Source organism: Arvicola amphibius, chromosome 3 (genome assembly GCF_903992535.2).
Source record: "Arvicola amphibius chromosome 3, mArvAmp1.2, whole genome shotgun sequence".
Taxonomy (NCBI): domain Eukaryota; kingdom Metazoa; phylum Chordata; class Mammalia; order Rodentia; family Cricetidae; genus Arvicola; species Arvicola amphibius.
In genome coordinates, this window is record NC_052049.1 from 171,968,739 (window position 1) to 171,987,102 (window position 18,364).

Genomic DNA, 18,364 nt, shown 5'->3' on the forward strand with positions numbered 1-18,364 from the left:
ACTAGATCAACAATAAAACTGACCGTGAAGACAAACTGGAAAACCATCTCGAGTATGTGTTTTGGTATCAGGGTTTTTCTAAGACCTTGCTCATGGACAGGGTCATAGACAAGTTTTTTTTTTTTTTCCCAATCATGGTTCTTCAGAAAGAAAAGAGGCAAAGACTTTTTTTTTTTTTTTTTTTTTTTTTTTTTTTTTTTTTTTTTTTTTTTTTTTTTGAGACAGGGTTTCTCTGTGTAGCCCTGGCTGTCTGGAACTCACTCTGTAGACCAGGCTGTCCTGGAACTCATATCTGCCTGCCTGCCTGCCTCTTCCTCCTGAGTGCTGGGATTAAAAGCGTGCACCACCACTATCCAGCTGAGGCCAAGACTTTGAGAGACAGTTTTGTTGCGGGAGATTTGTTTGTGTTGCCGCTCAGCTCTGAGACTGCCATTGGAGTCTGACCTTGGTCCGGAGTGTGGAGTCCACATTCAGCTAGCCAGAGTGGACCATAGAGTTTTCTGGATGACTCAGAGGTAGCTAGAGGGACACACACAAGGAATAAGGAAAGGCAAGGAAGATGTGGGGGTTTTTTGATCAGGGAATGTGGAAAATAAGCAGGTGATCATTTCTCTGTTTTCCCTAATATTTAACTCCTGAGTTTTATTTAAGTTGCAGTAACAGTTGACCTAAGAGTGGCTCATGACAATAAAATCTCAGTTAAACAGATCTAAAACCAATAAATTCAAGTGTTCCATCCTTTTTTATAACCCCTTCTGTTCTCTGGAGACATGGGTGTTAACAAAAATATTAATACGAGCCGCTCCGCCAACACAAAGAACTCCAATTATATCAGATTAGACCAAATTAAATGCCCATGTTTAATAAATGGCGCATTCCCAGGTGGCCTGGAGCATGGCGGGAGAAGACAGAGGGAGCTGCACATGCAAACCCAAAATCACGTGTTCCTTTTTTCAGTGTAAGCCTAAATACCCTGTGGGAACGATCCTGACCCTCTCTGGTAAGAGGTCAGCACTTGGCAGGTTGGGAATTGGAGTCCAAGCACTTGGCAGGCTGGGGTGACACCTCCAACTCAATATTACATTCCAGCCTCTTTGGATATAGGGGTGTCAGAGGGCTGGGGTCTCACTTTTGACCAAACATTGAGCTCACTATCTAGCCCAGGAAAGCCTTGAGCTTGAGATCCTTCTGTCTGTGTGTTCCTAATACTTATAAAAGGCATGTGCTACCACCTACATTTCTAACCATCTGTAACCTGAGGAGACCGACCCCGTGGCACACGCCAAAGAGTTGTGTTTAATGTCAAAGCATTAGGTAATACTCAACTCTCCCATAAACTTATAAAGACATGTTCGGTTTGACACCCAGAAATATCACAAAACTCAGAAAACACCTGGCAAGCGAGAAGAGGACCATTTAGTAGACACCTTATTAAAAGCAGTTCAGCAAAAGCTTTGATAATAAAAGCAAGATGTTAATGGGCACTAGTCTTTATCAAGTCTGCCAGGAAGACTGGATTAAACTGATATTTTTTTTTTCAGTACAAGAACCTGCTTTGGATAGCAGAAATTTCTTTAAAACATCTTATTTCCATGGTTAAGAATGATACACTGGCCACAGAGTGGACAAATTTGTTCACTGAAACAGTTCATTGCCTTCCTGGTGGCATTGGGAGAGGAGTACCAGGTCTACTTTTCATTCCACATGTAGACCTTAGCCAAAATTGCACACATTTTCAAATTTGTTTTGTTTTTGTTTTAAGAATACAATGCTAATAATCATTAACACGGACGAGGATCTGCCAAGGTAGCTGGAGTTGGGGGCTGAAGAGATGGCTCAGTTGATGAAGTGCTTGCTGTACAAGGTGAGGACCTGACTTAACTCCTAACACCACATATGAGCTGTCCACAGTGGTGCGTACCTATAACCCCAGAACCAGGAGGCAGAGGCAGGCTCCCTTCCCTGGGCCTTGCTGACCAATCAGTGTAGCTGAACTGGTAAGGATCAGGTTCAGTGAGAGACCCCATCTTAAACAATAAGATGGAGAGGTTGAAGAGATGGCCCAGCAGTGAAGAGCACTTGCTAAGTCCTGGATTTGGCTCCTGAGCTCCCACCTGGCAGCTCATAACCACATGTAATTCTAGTTCCAGGTGATCTGATGCCCACTTCTGGTCTCTGTGGGTAACAGGTATGCACGAGTATGCTTACATACATGCAAGCAAACACTTACATACTTAGAATAAATTTTAAATATTAAAAGAAACATGAAAAATGATTGAAAAAGACACCTAGCATTGATATCTAGTCTCTATATGCACACATACATGAATATGCACCTGGCATGTATGCACACACACACACTCATCATATATATGAACATAATCTCCCTCTCTCTCCCTGCCCCAAACATCCACACACAGTATCTGATGTTACCCTCTGAATGGACAGCTTACCATTCGACCTCTGGCTCCCTTGGGACCAGCCTCTCCTGGATCTCCTGGATCCCCAGTCTCACCCTAAATAAATATATCAAAATGAAAATAAGAATTATATTGAAATCAAAGACATAGGTCCCAGAGGCACATCTATATTTGTAAACTGACTCAGACATAAAACCATAAACACTTTGCCTTGTGTGGCTCTCTCAATAGCACACCGTCTGATCATTGGCTCATAGTTCAGTCTTCCAGACCAAAACTTGGGCTCCTTGGAGAACCAAGGGCTCCTTTTGTTTGGTCTTCTGACATTACCGACCTTACCACACACAGGGCCTGACATTTATGGAATTCAGTACAACTTTCCAGAGAAGCTGAAAGCATCGAGGTTATCACTGCTGACTCGTCACGTGACAGCAGTTTTTATAAACACACTGGGGAAATTCAAGCCAGGCAATACCTCATCATCTGGTTTATTTCTCTACATTTTACTTCCCTTTAAGCCAGCGATTCTTAACCTGTGTGTCCTGACCCTATGGGGACTGAATGACCCTTTCACAGGGATGGCCTAAGACCAGTAGAAAACATGGGGTATTTACAATTCTTAACAGCTATGAATAACAATGAAAATCATTTTATGGTTTGGGTCACTCACTATGACAGGAGGAACTGTGTTAAAGGTTGAGAACCACTATTTAAAAAATAAGGAAATAAGGGAAGGAAAATATTCAAGAAAACTTTCAAAAGGGTCATCTTTCTCCCTTTACCTATAAATTAAACTTGAAGTGGAATATTTTAAAGTTTTTATATTCCTAAACAAACAGTTCATATTATAACTTGATGGGAACAACCTGTCTCTTTCCTATGCTACCTCAGCCTGTGGTAGAATAGTATTTCTCACTAACTGTCCCAAGACACAGTCCCTGGCTCTGGACTGTGAAGTACACATACCTTCGGTCCAATTTCTCCAGGGAATCCTTCTTGCCCCTGCAGTCAACAACAGAGGAAGTCAATATATACACACTTGGCCCAAGTAGATTTGTTTATATTGATTTTAGTTCTGCCACCTTCTTTATTTATGTGTTTGTGCACCAAGGAAGGGCTGAACCCACTGGGAACCAGGCAATACTATCAGAGAAACCAGTTCCAGTTTCTAAACCCGGCTACTCATGGGCACATAAGCAAGATGGAAGGCTAAGAGGAGAGGCAGAAAGTATTTGAGGAGAAAGTGACCTGGGGAATTACAAATGGCCTGAGTCTTCTCCAAGGGCATGTGACAGAAGAGGGGGTCACCTGGCCATGTGTCTCTGAGTGATGGGTAACCTCTCTCAAGTGGGTTTCAATGGAAAGGTTTAGGAAGTCAACAGAGTCCAGACATGGTGTTCAACTTAGGGTCCCCCGCTTACCTTACTTCGACCAAAGACTCATTGAAGAGCCTTCCTACCCTCATTTGATGAGAAATGTGTATTTTACCTAAAATAAAGTTTCTTCTCTTTTGTACATGCACGTGTGTGTGAGGGGGGTGCACACTCATGGGTATGCCAGGAGAGTCAGAGGAGGATACCAGTGTCTTCCTTTGTCACTTTTGCCACCTTAGTTTGGAGATAGGGTGGTGTGGGACAATTCTATATTCTGTCAATTATGTTTTAAATAAACAATGATTGGCCAGTAGCCAGGAAGGAAGTATTGGTGGGACAACCAGACAGAAAGTAGAAGCAGGGCAATGAGAACAGGAGAATTCTGGGAAGAAAGGAAGCCCATTCCTCCCTAGTCCTGTCCAGATACTGAAGGAGCAGGATATGATCTGCCCCACTGAAGAAGGTACTGAACCATGTGGCTAACATATACTAGAATAATGGCCTAATTATAAGTTATAAGAGCTAATACGAAGCCTGAGCTAATGGGCCAATCAGTTTATAACTTATGGAGACCTCTGTGTGACTTCTTTGGGCCTAACAACTGTGGGAACCAGGAAGGACAGAAACCCCCAAAAGCAGGCCCTCATGTTACAATAGGGTCCCTCACTGAACCTGGAACTCACCGTTTTGGCTAGGCTGGCCAGAAAGCTTCCAGATTCTGGCCATCTCTACCCTACCCCTCCATGCTGGGGTTAAAAGCATCACAACCATGGCCAGCATTTCCACGGGTACTAGAAATTTGAGCTTAGGTCTTCTTGCTTCCTTAAAAAGCATTCTTACACACAAGGCTATCTCTCAGCCTCTAAATTTTATTTTAGCTCTTTCAAGCTGTTAACAAACCTGTTATGACCAGTGGTACGGGAGTGGCTGGAATTTACACATCAATCCCCCCTATCTTCTTCCCCATTTCCAACCTCTAATTATCACTAATCTACAAAAACATAAACCTTTTATTCTGATGTAAAAGAAATCCTTATACATGTAAAGTTCAAAAGGCAAAAAGAAGAAAAACGACCCGAGTCTTCCTACCCAGAGTTGTTATATATCCCTGTTCTAGCTCCTTCCAGATTTTAAAAATGCATTTTCAGCACAAGGGTCCTTCTCAGTATACTGTGAATCTTTGCTTGGAGTTTCTGTGTACACATTTTAAACAAAGGTCTGAGAAGATGGCTCAGTGGGTAAAGTGCTCAGTCTGCAAGAAGGGGAATCTGATCCCTGGCCTTCTGGCACCCTGGCACTGGTGGATAGAGACAGGATAATCCCGGGGGGATTAATGGCCAGTCCAGCCCATCAGAGAGCTCCATGTTTAGTGAGAGACCCTGTCTCAAGAAATAAGGCAGTGTAGTATACAGGAAGATCTACCCCGTCCCACTGCCTGCTAGCCTCTGGCCTCCACATTCACATATGTGAGCCCGTGTGGTCTCTCCCATGTCCACACATATTTTTATAATAAACTTCATATGTATTAATTTTATAGAGTCTAAAGTTCAATGTCACAGGCTATTAAATATTTCCCTTTCTGTGGGATACTGTTTTCAGTTATTCTATATTCTAACAAAAATTATTGAGATCTCTCATTTTTAGTTTTAATATTCAAAAATCTTTAGCGGTGTGGCTTCTCCTCCCAACACCATGTTGGATTGTAGGTGGAGATGGCTCTTTTGTTTCTCCTTTGGCGGCTGCATGATGTTTCTCTGACTCTGCCTATTGTCTCTATATATCCTGCCATAGGTCAAAGCAGCCTTATTCATTAACCAATAAGAGTAGCACATACTCAGAAGGACATCCCACATCATCAGCACATACACAGAAGGGCATCCCACAGCAACAGCAACAGCAGCAGCAGCAGCAGCAGCAGCAGCAGCACATACACAGAAGGACATCCCACATCAGCAGCACATACATAGAAGGGCACCCCACATCAGCAGCACATACACAGAAGGGCACCCCACATCAGCAGCACATACACAGAAGGACATCCCACATCAGCAGCACATACATAGAAGGGCACCCCACATCAGCAGCACATACACAGAAGGGCACCCCACATCAGCAGCACATACACAGAAGGACATCCCACATCATCAGTACATACACAGAAGGACATCCCACATCAGCAGCACATACACAGAAGGGCACCCCCACATCAGCAGCACATACACAGAAGGACATCCCACATCATCAGTATATACACAGAAGGACATCCCACAGCAACAGCAGCAGCAGCAGCAGCACATACACAGGACATCCCACATCATTTCATCATCCCCCGTGCAACTCCACTTGGAGCGCACTGATCCTTTCTACTATTTTAGACTTCATATCTCTCAGATCTTTATCATGGATCTCTAACTTTTTTGTTCCAGAAAAGTTATTTTTATATTTCCTGAGCATTTTGTAATAATTGGGTATTTTTCATGAAGATTATATGTGGACACACATAAGTATGGGGGTCTGTGCATGCACGTGTATGTAGGTGCACGTAGACAGGGACGGAGAAGAACCTTGGGTGGAGGGTGGGCTTCAGGTACCTTTTGTCTTTATTTTCAGGCAGGGTCTCTCACTGGCCTTGAGCTTTACCCAGTAGGCCAGACTAACTGGCCAGCCACCTCCAGAGGGCCACCTGTCTCTGGCTCCCATCACCGCTGGGATTACAGGTGTCACCTACATTAGCTGTTTACATGGATTCTAGGGACTGAAGTCAGCAACTCATGTTTGTAAGGCATGTGCTTTACTTACTGAACCACCCTCCCAACCACTTATGATGATAATTTTAAAGTGGTTATTATTAGCATATCAAAATCACTGCCTTTAGTCAACTTCCTTCTTTTCAGGTATTTCCATCTCCAGTTAACAATATAATTATTTTTAAGTTACTGTTTGGGCAAATACATTAAGAAAATGCTACAAAATTTCTCGCTAATAGCTGAAGCAATCATAACAGGAGGAAGGCAAGATGTGAACTGGCTGCTGTGTGAAACTATACACAGAACCGCTAAGACTAGGGCAGTTCAAGCTGGAACATGCCAGGCCGTGTTCCACAGCCACACATCACAGGAAAACACAGAGAACTCATTTTCAACTTTCAATTTTCACCTGCCCCATTGGAACCGTGGTGTGATTCTCTCCCATACTGCCCACAGGACGTCAAAGAGTGAACTATCAAAATAGATTTCCAATGGTACCAGACTAATTACAGATTGCCTTCTTTCTCTTAACCATGGAAAACCAAACAAGCAACCCGAAGCGCATGGACTAGGTCCAGCTTCAGTGGGTGTGACTTACCTTTGTCCCTTTGCGGCCAATGCTCCCGTATCCCGGGCTGCCATCATCACCCTGTAAACAACGAAACTAATCACACACACCCAGACTAGAAATAGAGGCGGGCTTATTTACAGGAGGACATGGCTGGTAGATCTTTGGGTTTAATCAGGGACAACTAGGCAGCAGGGTCTTCTAGCTGGCAGGTGACAGGGACACTAAAGATGGTGCTAAAAGCTCCTTAACCATAGACTTGACAGTTAGAGCTACTCGTGTAGTTGTGAATGTCAAGAGAATACTCCGGGCATCCCGGAATCTTCCAGGAAAACCAGGCAGCATTCTTAGCCAACTCTTTGGAGAGCTTCTGAACGTTAACACTTCAGCTTGAATCTATTTTCAGGTCACTGAACAGAACAAACACTGCAAACCATCCACATACTGACTACTGTCTGATGCTTATAGAAGCCCTGGTCCATGGGGGAAGGATGGAATGGTTTCTGATAAAGAGGTCCTGCAGACAAAAGGTCAGAAGGGGTCAGGAGAGGATGCTACATAGAAAGCTTACTCTGCTTTACCATCTCCTGAGAAAAGCTGCCTTGGAAAAGCTGGTCAATCCGAAATCACTGTGATGCCCGGCTCAGTTTCAGCTAGGACTCTCCAAGGCTAGACTGAGACAGTGTCTCTAAAGCTCTTCTGAGCGTCCCTCAGATTTATTGCACAGGTACCTTCGTCCTGTGAGGTGAATGTTGTCCTCTAGAGGTCATGTGTTTGAACACTTGGACCTCAGCTGGTGGGAGAATCTTCATGGGTGGAGCCTTGGAGGAAGTCAGCCATTAGGAGGAGACCTCAAGGTTTTATAGTCCAGCCCACTTCCTGCTCATTCTCTGCTTCCTGACTATAGAAGTCATGTGACCAGAGTCCCATGCCATTGCCTATTTTCCTTCCAGGTCACGATGGATCTAGACCCCTTGACGTCTAAGCCAAAACAAACTTTTACTTTGCTGTTCCTTCTTAGGAAAGTAACTAATTCACTACTGAAGTTAAAAGGTTAAAAAGACGGTCAAAGGTAGTGAAAGCCAACCTACCTGTAGGCCCCGAGGACCTGGAAAGCCAGCAGCTCCCTTGTCCCCTGGGTCCCCAGGTTCTCCCTGTCCAATAGAATAATGAAACAGGTCCTAAGTCAGTTGTTTTGCTAGAGACAGGATTTCATTCTGAGTCCCAGGTTGGCTTTGAATTGTGGCAGTCCTACCCCCGCCCATCAGTGCTAGGACGACAGGTACGAATCCCCACACCCGACTTCCATTAGGTTGGTTGTGTAAAGGCAAATCAGAAATTATGGCACCAGGCACCGTTTAAGTCCCATGTGCCGCAGTAATGGGTTTGTATTCAGGGTTGCATAGTGTACGAATGACAGGTAAGGAATAGTTGTGGCTGGCCAAAGAGGCCTCCTCCAGCCATCACGTGTGTGTGTGTGTGTGTGTGTGTGTGTGTGTGTGTGTGTGTGTTTCCATGGATGTGGGCATAGTGCATTTGAAATGAAGGTACTCTGTAGGGTAGGATAGAAGGGACCAAGAGAGGGTCACAGAGATGGATGGAACTCAGAGCTAGGGTGATTGTCCTGGTTACCCTCGTATCTTATTATACAGGCCAGCAAGCTGTCTTCACGTCGCTCCCCACTCTCCTCCGTCACAAGTCCTCCCTGGCACTTCTCCAATACAAAGGCCGTGGTGTGTGCCTCAGATCCACTCTAGCAAGAAACTCCTCCACTCTCCGAAAAGCTTCTCTAGTCTGTCTCCTTTCTATTCTCCCATCATTAACACACTGCTCTCTTCTTCCCACTGAAAACACACTCCAAGCTTTTCTGGACACCGTCAGGCTCAAGCAGAGATAGCCTCTTCTCCCATTTAAAGGAGGAATTCCTGGACCGCATAGACATCTGCTCCGTATCTCCGTCTCTGCATTGACACTGTGTTCACTGCCTGGCAGTCTGAATCGTTCCTCTCTCCTGTCCAGGGCTGCACTTAGGGGCTTAATCTTCAGAGCCTGTTCGTCACCAGATGAGATGGTGTCTTTCCTGTTTCCCTGCCTGCAGTTTCCTTTACTGGTAGATCATCTTCCTTTTTTTTCCCCTTCCTTCCCAATCATTGTCTTATGTTTCTTATAAACGGGCATCCTTAAGAGTCCTTTTAATCTGTATGATTCAGAAGCCTGCATCTCCAAGCAGACCTAAGCCCTGCCTCTAGCCTCAGGGCCAAAGATTCCCTTCCTTCTTACTCTCGCTCTTCCTCACAGCCTCTGCCTGTGGGATGGGGTCACCGCTCACTGGGATCCCTAGGTCTTCTAGCTCTTTCCCTCTGCACCAGTTCTCTCCGAGAAGAGCTGGATGGGGCCATCACACCTCATGTGTTCATCGTGTCGAATCCTCCAGTCACTGCTGCTCTTGGGGACAATGAAGAGGGAACAACTAGTCTCCTTGTTTCCAGGCCCTCACCCTTCAAAAAAACCAAAACCATCTTCACTGGGCTGTCCACTTAGTATCTCCTAAGGGTTGGGCTGTGTCTATACAACCGCTTCGAAACAAGTAGACATCCTGTGCCAGGGACTGAGGATCCAAGCGCAGACTGCCTTGCTCTTTATGTGCCCGCCAGACAGGAAATTTTTCAGGCAAATAATTATTCTTCAAATAATTCCTCCTAGGATGCTCTAAACCCCAGGTCTTCCTGCCCATTCCTACCCCTCCCCATTTTCCTTCTCTGCTTCTTCAAAGTGTTTATCTTCCAAAGGCCTCTCAAAGCGTGAATCCTCTTTGATGTCTCCTTCTCCAGCTCAGAAATACTCCTAACCACTTTGTTTAAACCTCAGTTTCCAACCTCTTTCCCCTTATCTCCTTTATGCCAGAGATGGCTATCTTCAAGATGTTCTAAATTCTTTGGGCCTGATTTCATGCTCTATGTATCTTGCTCCTAGACTTGCATTCATTCATAAATACTAAGTTCTTGGTCCAGGCCAGGCTGTGTTTTGAGCACTAGAGATACACACTGGTGACCCTGCTTGCCTGTACCCAATTTTCCAGCACAACAGAAGCTGAGCCTAAGGTTCACATGAGGAGGGAGGAACAGGAGAGGCAGGAAGGGATGGTATGGAGAGGATGGGAGAGCAGCCTTCCTCCCCTAAGAGCCCTCAGTTGAATGGGGTGTAGCCCCTCGTGCGATTACTCTGCCCTGGAGTCCCTGACCTCATCCTGGTCCACACCCAGGTCCTCAGAGATCTCTGGCTCTCCAAGCATCAAGCCAGAGCTTAGGGGCAACAAGATGTGTTTTCCTTTGTGTTGAAAGGGCTCTGGCTCATCCAGCCAGCTACAGCTCTCCCGGGTAGCACAAACTTGAACATCGGAGGGGTTGAATTAGAGAATGTGACCTACTTTATTTCCTTGGCTTCCCAAGTGGCCTTGATTCCCCGCTTGTCCTCCGGGTCCTGGAGGCCCCTGGAATGAAACAAGGCTGGATGGCAGATACAGCGAGACAAAGTGCAGCTTTCCCTCAGTACTTTTACACGTCTCAATACTTTCCCTCAGTACTTTTACACGTCTCTCTCAATACTTTCCCTCAGTACTTTTACACGTCTCTCTCAATACTTTCCCTCAGTACTTTTACACGTCTCTCTCAATACTTTCCCTCAGTACTTTTACACGTCGTCTACAGAAAATGAAGCACAGGTGGGAGAAGACCTACGGGCTGTGCTGATCCTGCTCTGGAAAAAAAAATATATTGCGGCTGTCAAATAAAGACTAGTAAATAAAGGAAAATTAATAAGTAATCCCCGCCAGATGTGGCCTAAATGATTACACTTCCTTGTGAGTCTATGTCCAAGCAGAGTCTAGGTTCCCACTGTTTCGCTCAGGGAACAGATGTTGCTGAAGTGTCTAACATTTGAAAAAAAAAAAAAAGCTTCCCAAAGGGTTGGTCTTCAAAGAAGGCTTTCTACAACAGGCAAGGACTAATTTTTGTTTGTTGTTTTTTTTTTTTAAAGGCATATTTATCTTCATTTGCAAACCGTGAAATGTGCCTTAGAAAGCTCAGAAAGTTTCACTAAAAGCAGCGAGCACTGTGACAAAAGTGTGCCTTTGGGCACAGGCTGAAGCTTCTGAAACGGCTTTCAGAAAGTTCCAGCAGACAGCAGTGCCATCTTGGGGTCCTCAAGCAGGGCCACCACTCGGCAGCACTTACTAGAAACACTTGTCAAACTGGTAAAAGGATCAAGTACATGGGCCATCCAGCCTGAATCTTGCAGGATGGTGAAACCCGACTATTATGACATGGATTACATATTGTTCTATGCCTGGCAGGGTTTCCTTCAAAATATGAAGTGCACTCTATGCCATAGCCCACCTCTTTTTGGCTTGGGGAGGTGATTCAGTGGGCCAGGGTGTTTGTCACCAAGTATGAGGACCCAAGTCCAATTCCTGGAACGAACATGGTAAGAGAGAACCAGTTCCTCCAACTGGCGCTCTGGCTTTTCCATGTGGACTGTGGTGTGTACACATGTGTGTACTCACACAAACAAATAAAAGTATAAGCTACACTTGTTTAATTCAGCAATGTAGACACAATATCGTAGTAATAAAAATATTTAAGACAGTCTTTACTATGCAAGTAATGGTTGTAAGCATTTACATCTATCAAACTATTTAATTTTCACAATATCCAATGAAGTAACTGCTACTACTATTCGTTTGCAGGAGACGTCCATGGTTGAGTAAATTGTCCAAGGTCACACAGATGAGACAGACTGTATAAGCCTGGAACCAGACCCAGGCAACCTGGCTCCAGATTCAATGTCCATGACTACTATGGCACGATCTGGGAAGACAACAGAAATCCCACATTGTTCCCCATATTTGCATGGAACAATTCTGATCCCTCCTCCTATGACTCTCCTTTCCCCTTCCCTCCCTATCCTATTTTTTTTTTTGAAATATAGTTTCATGTAGTTAAGGCTTGGAGTCCTAATCCTTCTGCCTCTACTTTTTTAAAACTAGCATTTATTTGCATATATTGGTCTTTAACAATTTTATATACGTGTAAAATAGAGTCTGATTAGTCTCATCATCCCTGCCTCTCTTTTCCCCCTACTCAACTCCTCTTCCTTGCAAGCCCCTTTTTCTCAGTCCCTTTTTTGCTTTGAGTTTAACCAGGGCCATTAAAAGAACCATGAACATGAAACTATCCAGTTGAGCCTGGTGGGTTCGACCTACCTCCCACTCGGGTGCTGGTCCTACAGAGAAGAACCCAATGCTTGGCTACTTCTAACCTTACTGGTGTGCATGCTACTAGCTAAGAACACATATTCAAGGAACAGTTACATCTCCAAGTACAAGCAATATTTTTGACCTGGTTTTCCACTGAATTTCCTAGCATTTGGAAATTTTAGAGAAACAAAAGATGGGACACAAAAAGTACAAAAGACTCTTTCATTCCTTTCTAAAATGTCTTCCCGGGCATAGTACTTCGGCTTTTTTTTTTTTAATTGCAGACACATATTGGCTGGTCTAGCACATTTCAGTTATGTAGAACACAGAGTTCTGAGTAACTCAATAAGCCTCCGGTACGCCATCCATCCAAATCACGTCCCTTTCAAGATGCAAGTCCCAGGGAAAGCTTTCAAGCCTGCTGTTAGAAAACACTGTTCTGCTGGAAGTTCCTCCTGCGCCACAAAACAATACGGGACCTATGGCAATGCGCTTGCAGAGCCAATAGTGAACAACACTCTCCTCTGCGCCTGACTATGTTTGTCTCTGTGAATTTCCTCTGGAAACAGCAATCTAGAGCTCCCATTCATCATGTCCGGAACACAGAAAATTCCACTTGTCTTCGAAACTGCCTTTTAACCGGCCAACAAACAGGGTATTTCTCAAAAACCAAGCCGAGGAAGAAAGGGAGATTTTCCAGCCAGACAAATGGAAGTGCAACTAGAGAGACGTGCCTTTGACTAGCTGGCAGTGCCAAAGGCTGGATGATTTATGACTGTGCCACATCTTGCCAAAGCGAGATTAAAGGGACCCACGATGAAGGTGTCCCATGGGGCAAATGGAAGAATTACTCCAACTGACAGTCTTGGATACCATTTTGGATCCTAGAGCAAAAGAAAGACCAAGGCCTTTGACATATCCACATCAATATTTGATATCAACAGATGAGATACGTCTTCCTTTGTCCTTACTATTTTCTTAACTAAAAACTCCATTGTGGTGCCAGCCAGCTGGAAATGAGTTAAAGATGTGAATGCCGAAGAGTTTTATCACCAGTTTAATTCTGCTATCAAATTAGGAAGTTTTCATGCATTTGGAAAGAGCACTTTCATCAAAGCCAGGAGCAAACCTCGTCACAGGCAGTTATTAATGTACTTTACACCACTGTGTCATGGCATACAACTCTATGCAAATAGCCTCTTAAATATTCTCACGATGAGCACACAGTCACTTAAATGTTGGGCCTCTGCCAAGTTTAATGGATGCAAAGTAATGCATTCCCTTGATGCTGCTAATAGTAGAGGGTGAAAGTCCCACTAGGTCTCGTTCATTCATTTACTGCTTGATTCATTACACAAATGTACTAAACTCCGCTATGCCGGGTACTATGGACCCAAGCTCTGAGGATGCAGCATAAGCAAGACACCAACATGGATGGAGCTTGCAACCCGCAGAAAGAGACCAAAAGACAGATACATGCTATGCTAGCCATAGACGAGAAGTAGACCACCATAGGGCCTTGCTACTCAACGTGTGGTCCAGAGCTGCAGCATCAGTATCAACTGGGGACACACCGAACATACAGAATTCCAAGCCTCAGTCTAGACCCACTGAGGACCTGCACCCTAACACACTCCCCTGGGGATTCTGAGAGCACGCTGAAATAAAGTGTGGGTACTGGGTAGTTGTTCCCAACTCTGGTGTTATCTGAGGAGAATTTAGAATTATCAACACCATGTCTTCACTTTCAGAAATTCTAAGGGTTCTGAGCAGGGTTTCAGGTAGTAAAATGGTTTAATCTCCCTGGGAGACGATAATTAAAAAAAAAAAACCACCTTTTTTATATGTATGCATGTGCAGGTATGTGCATGTATGCCATATGTGTCGGGGTGCCTGTAAGGACCAGGAGAGGGTTTTGGATCCTCTGAAGCTGGAGTTACAGGAGGTTATGAATGTGGGTCCTCTGGAAGAATTAGCAAGTCCTCCTAACCACCAAACCAGCTCTCTAGCTCCCCCAGGAGGTGGGGTAGGGAACTCCAAGTGGCTTGTGAGCAAGTGATGTGATGTATCCACATAGCACCCAGGAGAAATTGTTAACCTCGGCTGAGGAGCAGAGGCAAGGAGGTCTTCCAAGAGGGGATTTTCTGCCTCTACTAATAGTCTGTATGGCAAGCAGGGACCAGGGTATGACACATCTGCCACTTCTCACACCCAGGTCAAACTTAACACACTTGGTCTGCAGGCAGTTTCACCGTTAGAGAAGAACCCTACTAAAGCATTCATCTTAAAGCCAAGGTCAAAACCAGGTGCAGTTGCTGCCTCCTTACCTACCTGGGGACCTTTCATTCCCAGAAATCCTCTTTCTCCTTTCTCACCAGCCTTTCCTCTCGGGCCCTAAATGCACAGAAAGAAAAGTGTTATTTTCTCCCTTAGTGAGAACCCTTGAACAGAAAACTTGCACATTAAACATCAAATACTAAGTCAAGGTGACATAGAAACTGGTCTGGGAGCCAAATTATGCTGTGGCTACTGCGTGGGTCTTGGAGTTCTTCCCCATCTGCGTAGGTGCACCACAGGACAGTCTGAAATTGAGGTGCTGGGGCCTGCATAGCTGAAGGAGCTAGGGCCTGGAAGAAACACCCAAAGCTGAGATTTTTAGTCCTGCCAATTGCCCTTGGCCTTCAAAATTAACTGAAAACCATATGCTTTTTATGTGGAAAGTGTTTTTCTTAATCATGTAAATCAGGAACCAGGACCTTTAAATCCATTTCATATTCAATAACCACAACCAAGATGGGTCATAAAAAGATACATTCCATAGCAAGATGAAATTTAGATATTTCTACTTCTGGAAGATTCTATTGCCTGAGTACTATGGCTTCCGTAGGTTGCAGAGAAACTTTCTTCACGGCTGCGTTTGGTATTTTGCTCCACTTTAAATTGTGCTGTAAATAAAAAAGGTCCATAAACTGAAAGAAGGAAGGTTGGCTGTGACTCGCATAGCTCGAGATAAAGGCAGTCGATTTATGGGGATGCTTTCCAGCGAGCCCAACGGCAAATGTTTCTCACTTTAAAGGAAGAGAATTGAGCATTCCTCGGCAGGCACGTAATGGCAAATAAAGGCAATCAAACTGGAGAGAGAGAGAACAGTCTGAGGGGAAGGCTGTTTACCATGCCGAAATCATGGCGGCAAGTCACAAAGTGTCTCTCTGATGTTTTGATGTGTTCTGCCCAACTTCCACACACAAACTGCCAACACAGAATGCCTTTATTTTTTATGTACTTGCTTTAAACCCTTGAACAATAGAACCAATGGTTGTCTTGCCTAAGAGTGCACCTGTTTTTCATACATTCAAAACCAAGTTTAGAGAGGAAAAATACTATTTTAATGGTCTGACATATCTAATCCCTTCCCTCCTCCTTTCCCTCCCCACCTCTTTCCTTCCGTGCTGGAGACTTAGCCCAGGGCTCGTACATGCTACACAGGCGTGCCACCACCGAGTTACACACCAGCCCAGCTTCTTTCTTCCTGCTCAGTATGTGTTCCCTTCCTGTCTCACTGTTGACTTAGGCTGTACTCTGCCTTCCCTGGCACACGTGCCTCCTTGCTCATGCGACCAGAGCAAAGCGCCAACTGTGGCTTGCTCCTTGGAAAGGAAAGTTCTGGAGGCAGCTCCTCAGAGGAGCGAGCTGGAGAGGACAGGCAGGATGCCACACTATAGATCACCCTGCTGAAACCTCCAGCTGCACTTAGAACAAATTTTTCCTTGAGCTGAGCCAATGTTTCAACACCACGGACATCCAGAGATACAACGCTGACCTCTTACAGTGCTAAACTGACCACAATCGTCAAATTCAAGGCTCAATGTTTTCCTTGGCTCAAGGACTCCTGGATTATCCTAACGATCCTGCCCAGCATGTCCATCTCTTTCCACCTCTTGCCGGGGACAGAACTCGGATAAAAGAGACAAAGCTCTGTACAAATCAAGACTCATTGCTTATTTGTTTTATTGACCTAAACATACTCCCGAGCCTCCGTAATTCTGCAGGCTACATGAAGGGTTCTATCCAGGCTATCGGTTCTCCACACACAGATGCTTCTTTTCACTCGTACACCTATATATTCTCTAAGCATACCTGAGGGCCCTTAAGTCCGGGCCAGCCTTCAAGTCCATCTGGACCTGTGATGCCTGGATTGCCCTGTGAAAAAAAGAATCGCGCTATCAATCCATTAATGCTCTCTCTTCATGTGCAAGATTAGAAACCTCTTTTCAGCGGCAACGAAAGGTCTTTGCATGAACTGAAGGTTTCTCTCATCCTTCAGACTGTAGAGCTTCCTTCTGGTGTGACCACGGGACCGAGGGTGGTTTATTGTTTACCCTCCTTGTGCTTTTAACCTGAGCATGTGTGCTCTGTAAAGCTCTAGGCCACAGCTGTTCTTTCTTAAAGAGTGAGCTTTCAGGAAGCACAGTGTAGGGTGTATTGCCAGGGTGCACAGAGGGATGGGCACAGCTTTTCGTTTGTGTTTTCAGGGCACTCAGAATATCCCGTTTGTATTCAGCTTTCAGTGTGTTCTCCAGGTGTCTATGGGGTTTTCACACAAATTCTAAGTCTCTCCGGATCCCCTGATTACAAATCCAAGAAAGGTTACTTAGAGTTTGTGCTCAAAAGCCAAACAAAATGAAGCTTAACCATTGGACTAAATGGCGTCTTTGATCATTTTTATGTTTAAACATTTTTTTAATTGTTGAAATTTTTAAATAAAGTACCCCAATTTTCCTTTCATTTAGAATTCTTAAAATCATAGCTAATATTTTCTAACAATTTATTTTACAACCAATGTCATCAAAAACCAAAAGTTCAAGTCGGGAGGAGATATTACCATCTTTGTTCTAGCTCCTTGATTGTGTGTGTGAGTCACTTACCATCTGAAGTTAAGAGAAAGAAATTATCACTGACCTGTGGGCCTATATGTCCCCTTCGGCCATGAACTGCCTAAAACGAAAGGGAAAAGATACTCTTAGTTTAGAAAAGGCACTGCACATATATGATTTAAATTAGCAATGGCTACCCCAAGGTACTGACCTAAGTAACTTCCACACTGTGCTTAACTCATTCAATTACCCAGTGCATTGTGAAAACAGCCAACTCTGAATTTCAATGCAGGTAACTGAAATCATAGACAGCCCAAACCCAGAGATACATGGAGAACTGATCATAGCCAGCAACCCACCTCCACTAAACTTGACCAGAGCCGCTCAGTAGCTGCGACACCGACCTGAATTTTAAATTCTTATTTTCCCCTAGGAACTACAAAGTAAGGCTGGAATCAGGAAGGGACCAGCCAAAGGGCTGGGCGCCAGAGGAAAAGCTGAGGATCGGCTCCAGGAACTTCACAACACTAAGACCAGAACTCAAAGAGCCAAACTAGCTTGATTTTTAGAGCCAAGCAATGGGATTAGCTGTCAGAAAGCATCTCAAATATTTAAAAGTGACTTGATTCATTGTATCACTAAAACACTCAATACAAATAGCATTGTTAAAAAGGGAAGGGGAATTTTTACTCTGTGTAAGGTCAAAGTTCAAGGTACATTTCCAATCCATAGTGCACAATTCGGAAAATCAAGAGACAATCACTTTTTCCTGTTTGACTTGGTCATTTAGTAAGATCTGAGCAAAACTCGCATCCAGGATTACAAAATTCAACAGCCACCAGACAGCATTGTCTCGCTGGAAACTCATGTGACGTGTTCTGACAGGCCAGTGTTGCTAAGTGTGTTTCAAACTATGCTGTCATCTAAGGGGTAGAGGTGTGTGCATAGGGACCTGTCCCATTTCTCTCGGATGAGAGTGAGTCATCTTCAAGGCCCAAATTCTCTGTCAGAGAAGAAAGAGAAGTCGTTTTTTAAAGGGCTGGAACAATGGCCTGGTATTCAAGAGCACTGGCTGCTCTTGTAGAAGACCCTGGTTCAGTTCCCAGCACCCACAGCAGGCAGTTCCAG

At 44.5% G+C, this 18,364-nt stretch overlaps 1 protein-coding gene across 1 annotated transcript in view; it reads right to left on the reverse strand.

Annotated features, from left to right (window-relative positions):
• Col6a6 (collagen type VI alpha 6 chain) overlaps positions 1 to 18,364 on the reverse strand; it is a 142,031-nt gene that overhangs the window by 34,006 nt on the left and 89,661 nt on the right. The window contains exons 21-28 of the mRNA XM_038321283.1: positions 17,322 to 17,357; positions 16,500 to 16,562; positions 14,694 to 14,756; positions 10,536 to 10,598; positions 8,200 to 8,262; positions 7,139 to 7,189; positions 3,387 to 3,422; positions 2,454 to 2,516 (exon numbers count right to left, since the gene is read on the reverse strand). Of these exons, the coding sequence (XP_038177211.1) occupies positions 2,454 to 2,516; positions 3,387 to 3,422; positions 7,139 to 7,189; positions 8,200 to 8,262; positions 10,536 to 10,598; positions 14,694 to 14,756; positions 16,500 to 16,562; positions 17,322 to 17,357 (438 nt within the window). The remainder of the gene's footprint in view (positions 1 to 2,453; positions 2,517 to 3,386; positions 3,423 to 7,138; positions 7,190 to 8,199; positions 8,263 to 10,535; positions 10,599 to 14,693; positions 14,757 to 16,499; positions 16,563 to 17,321; positions 17,358 to 18,364) is intronic.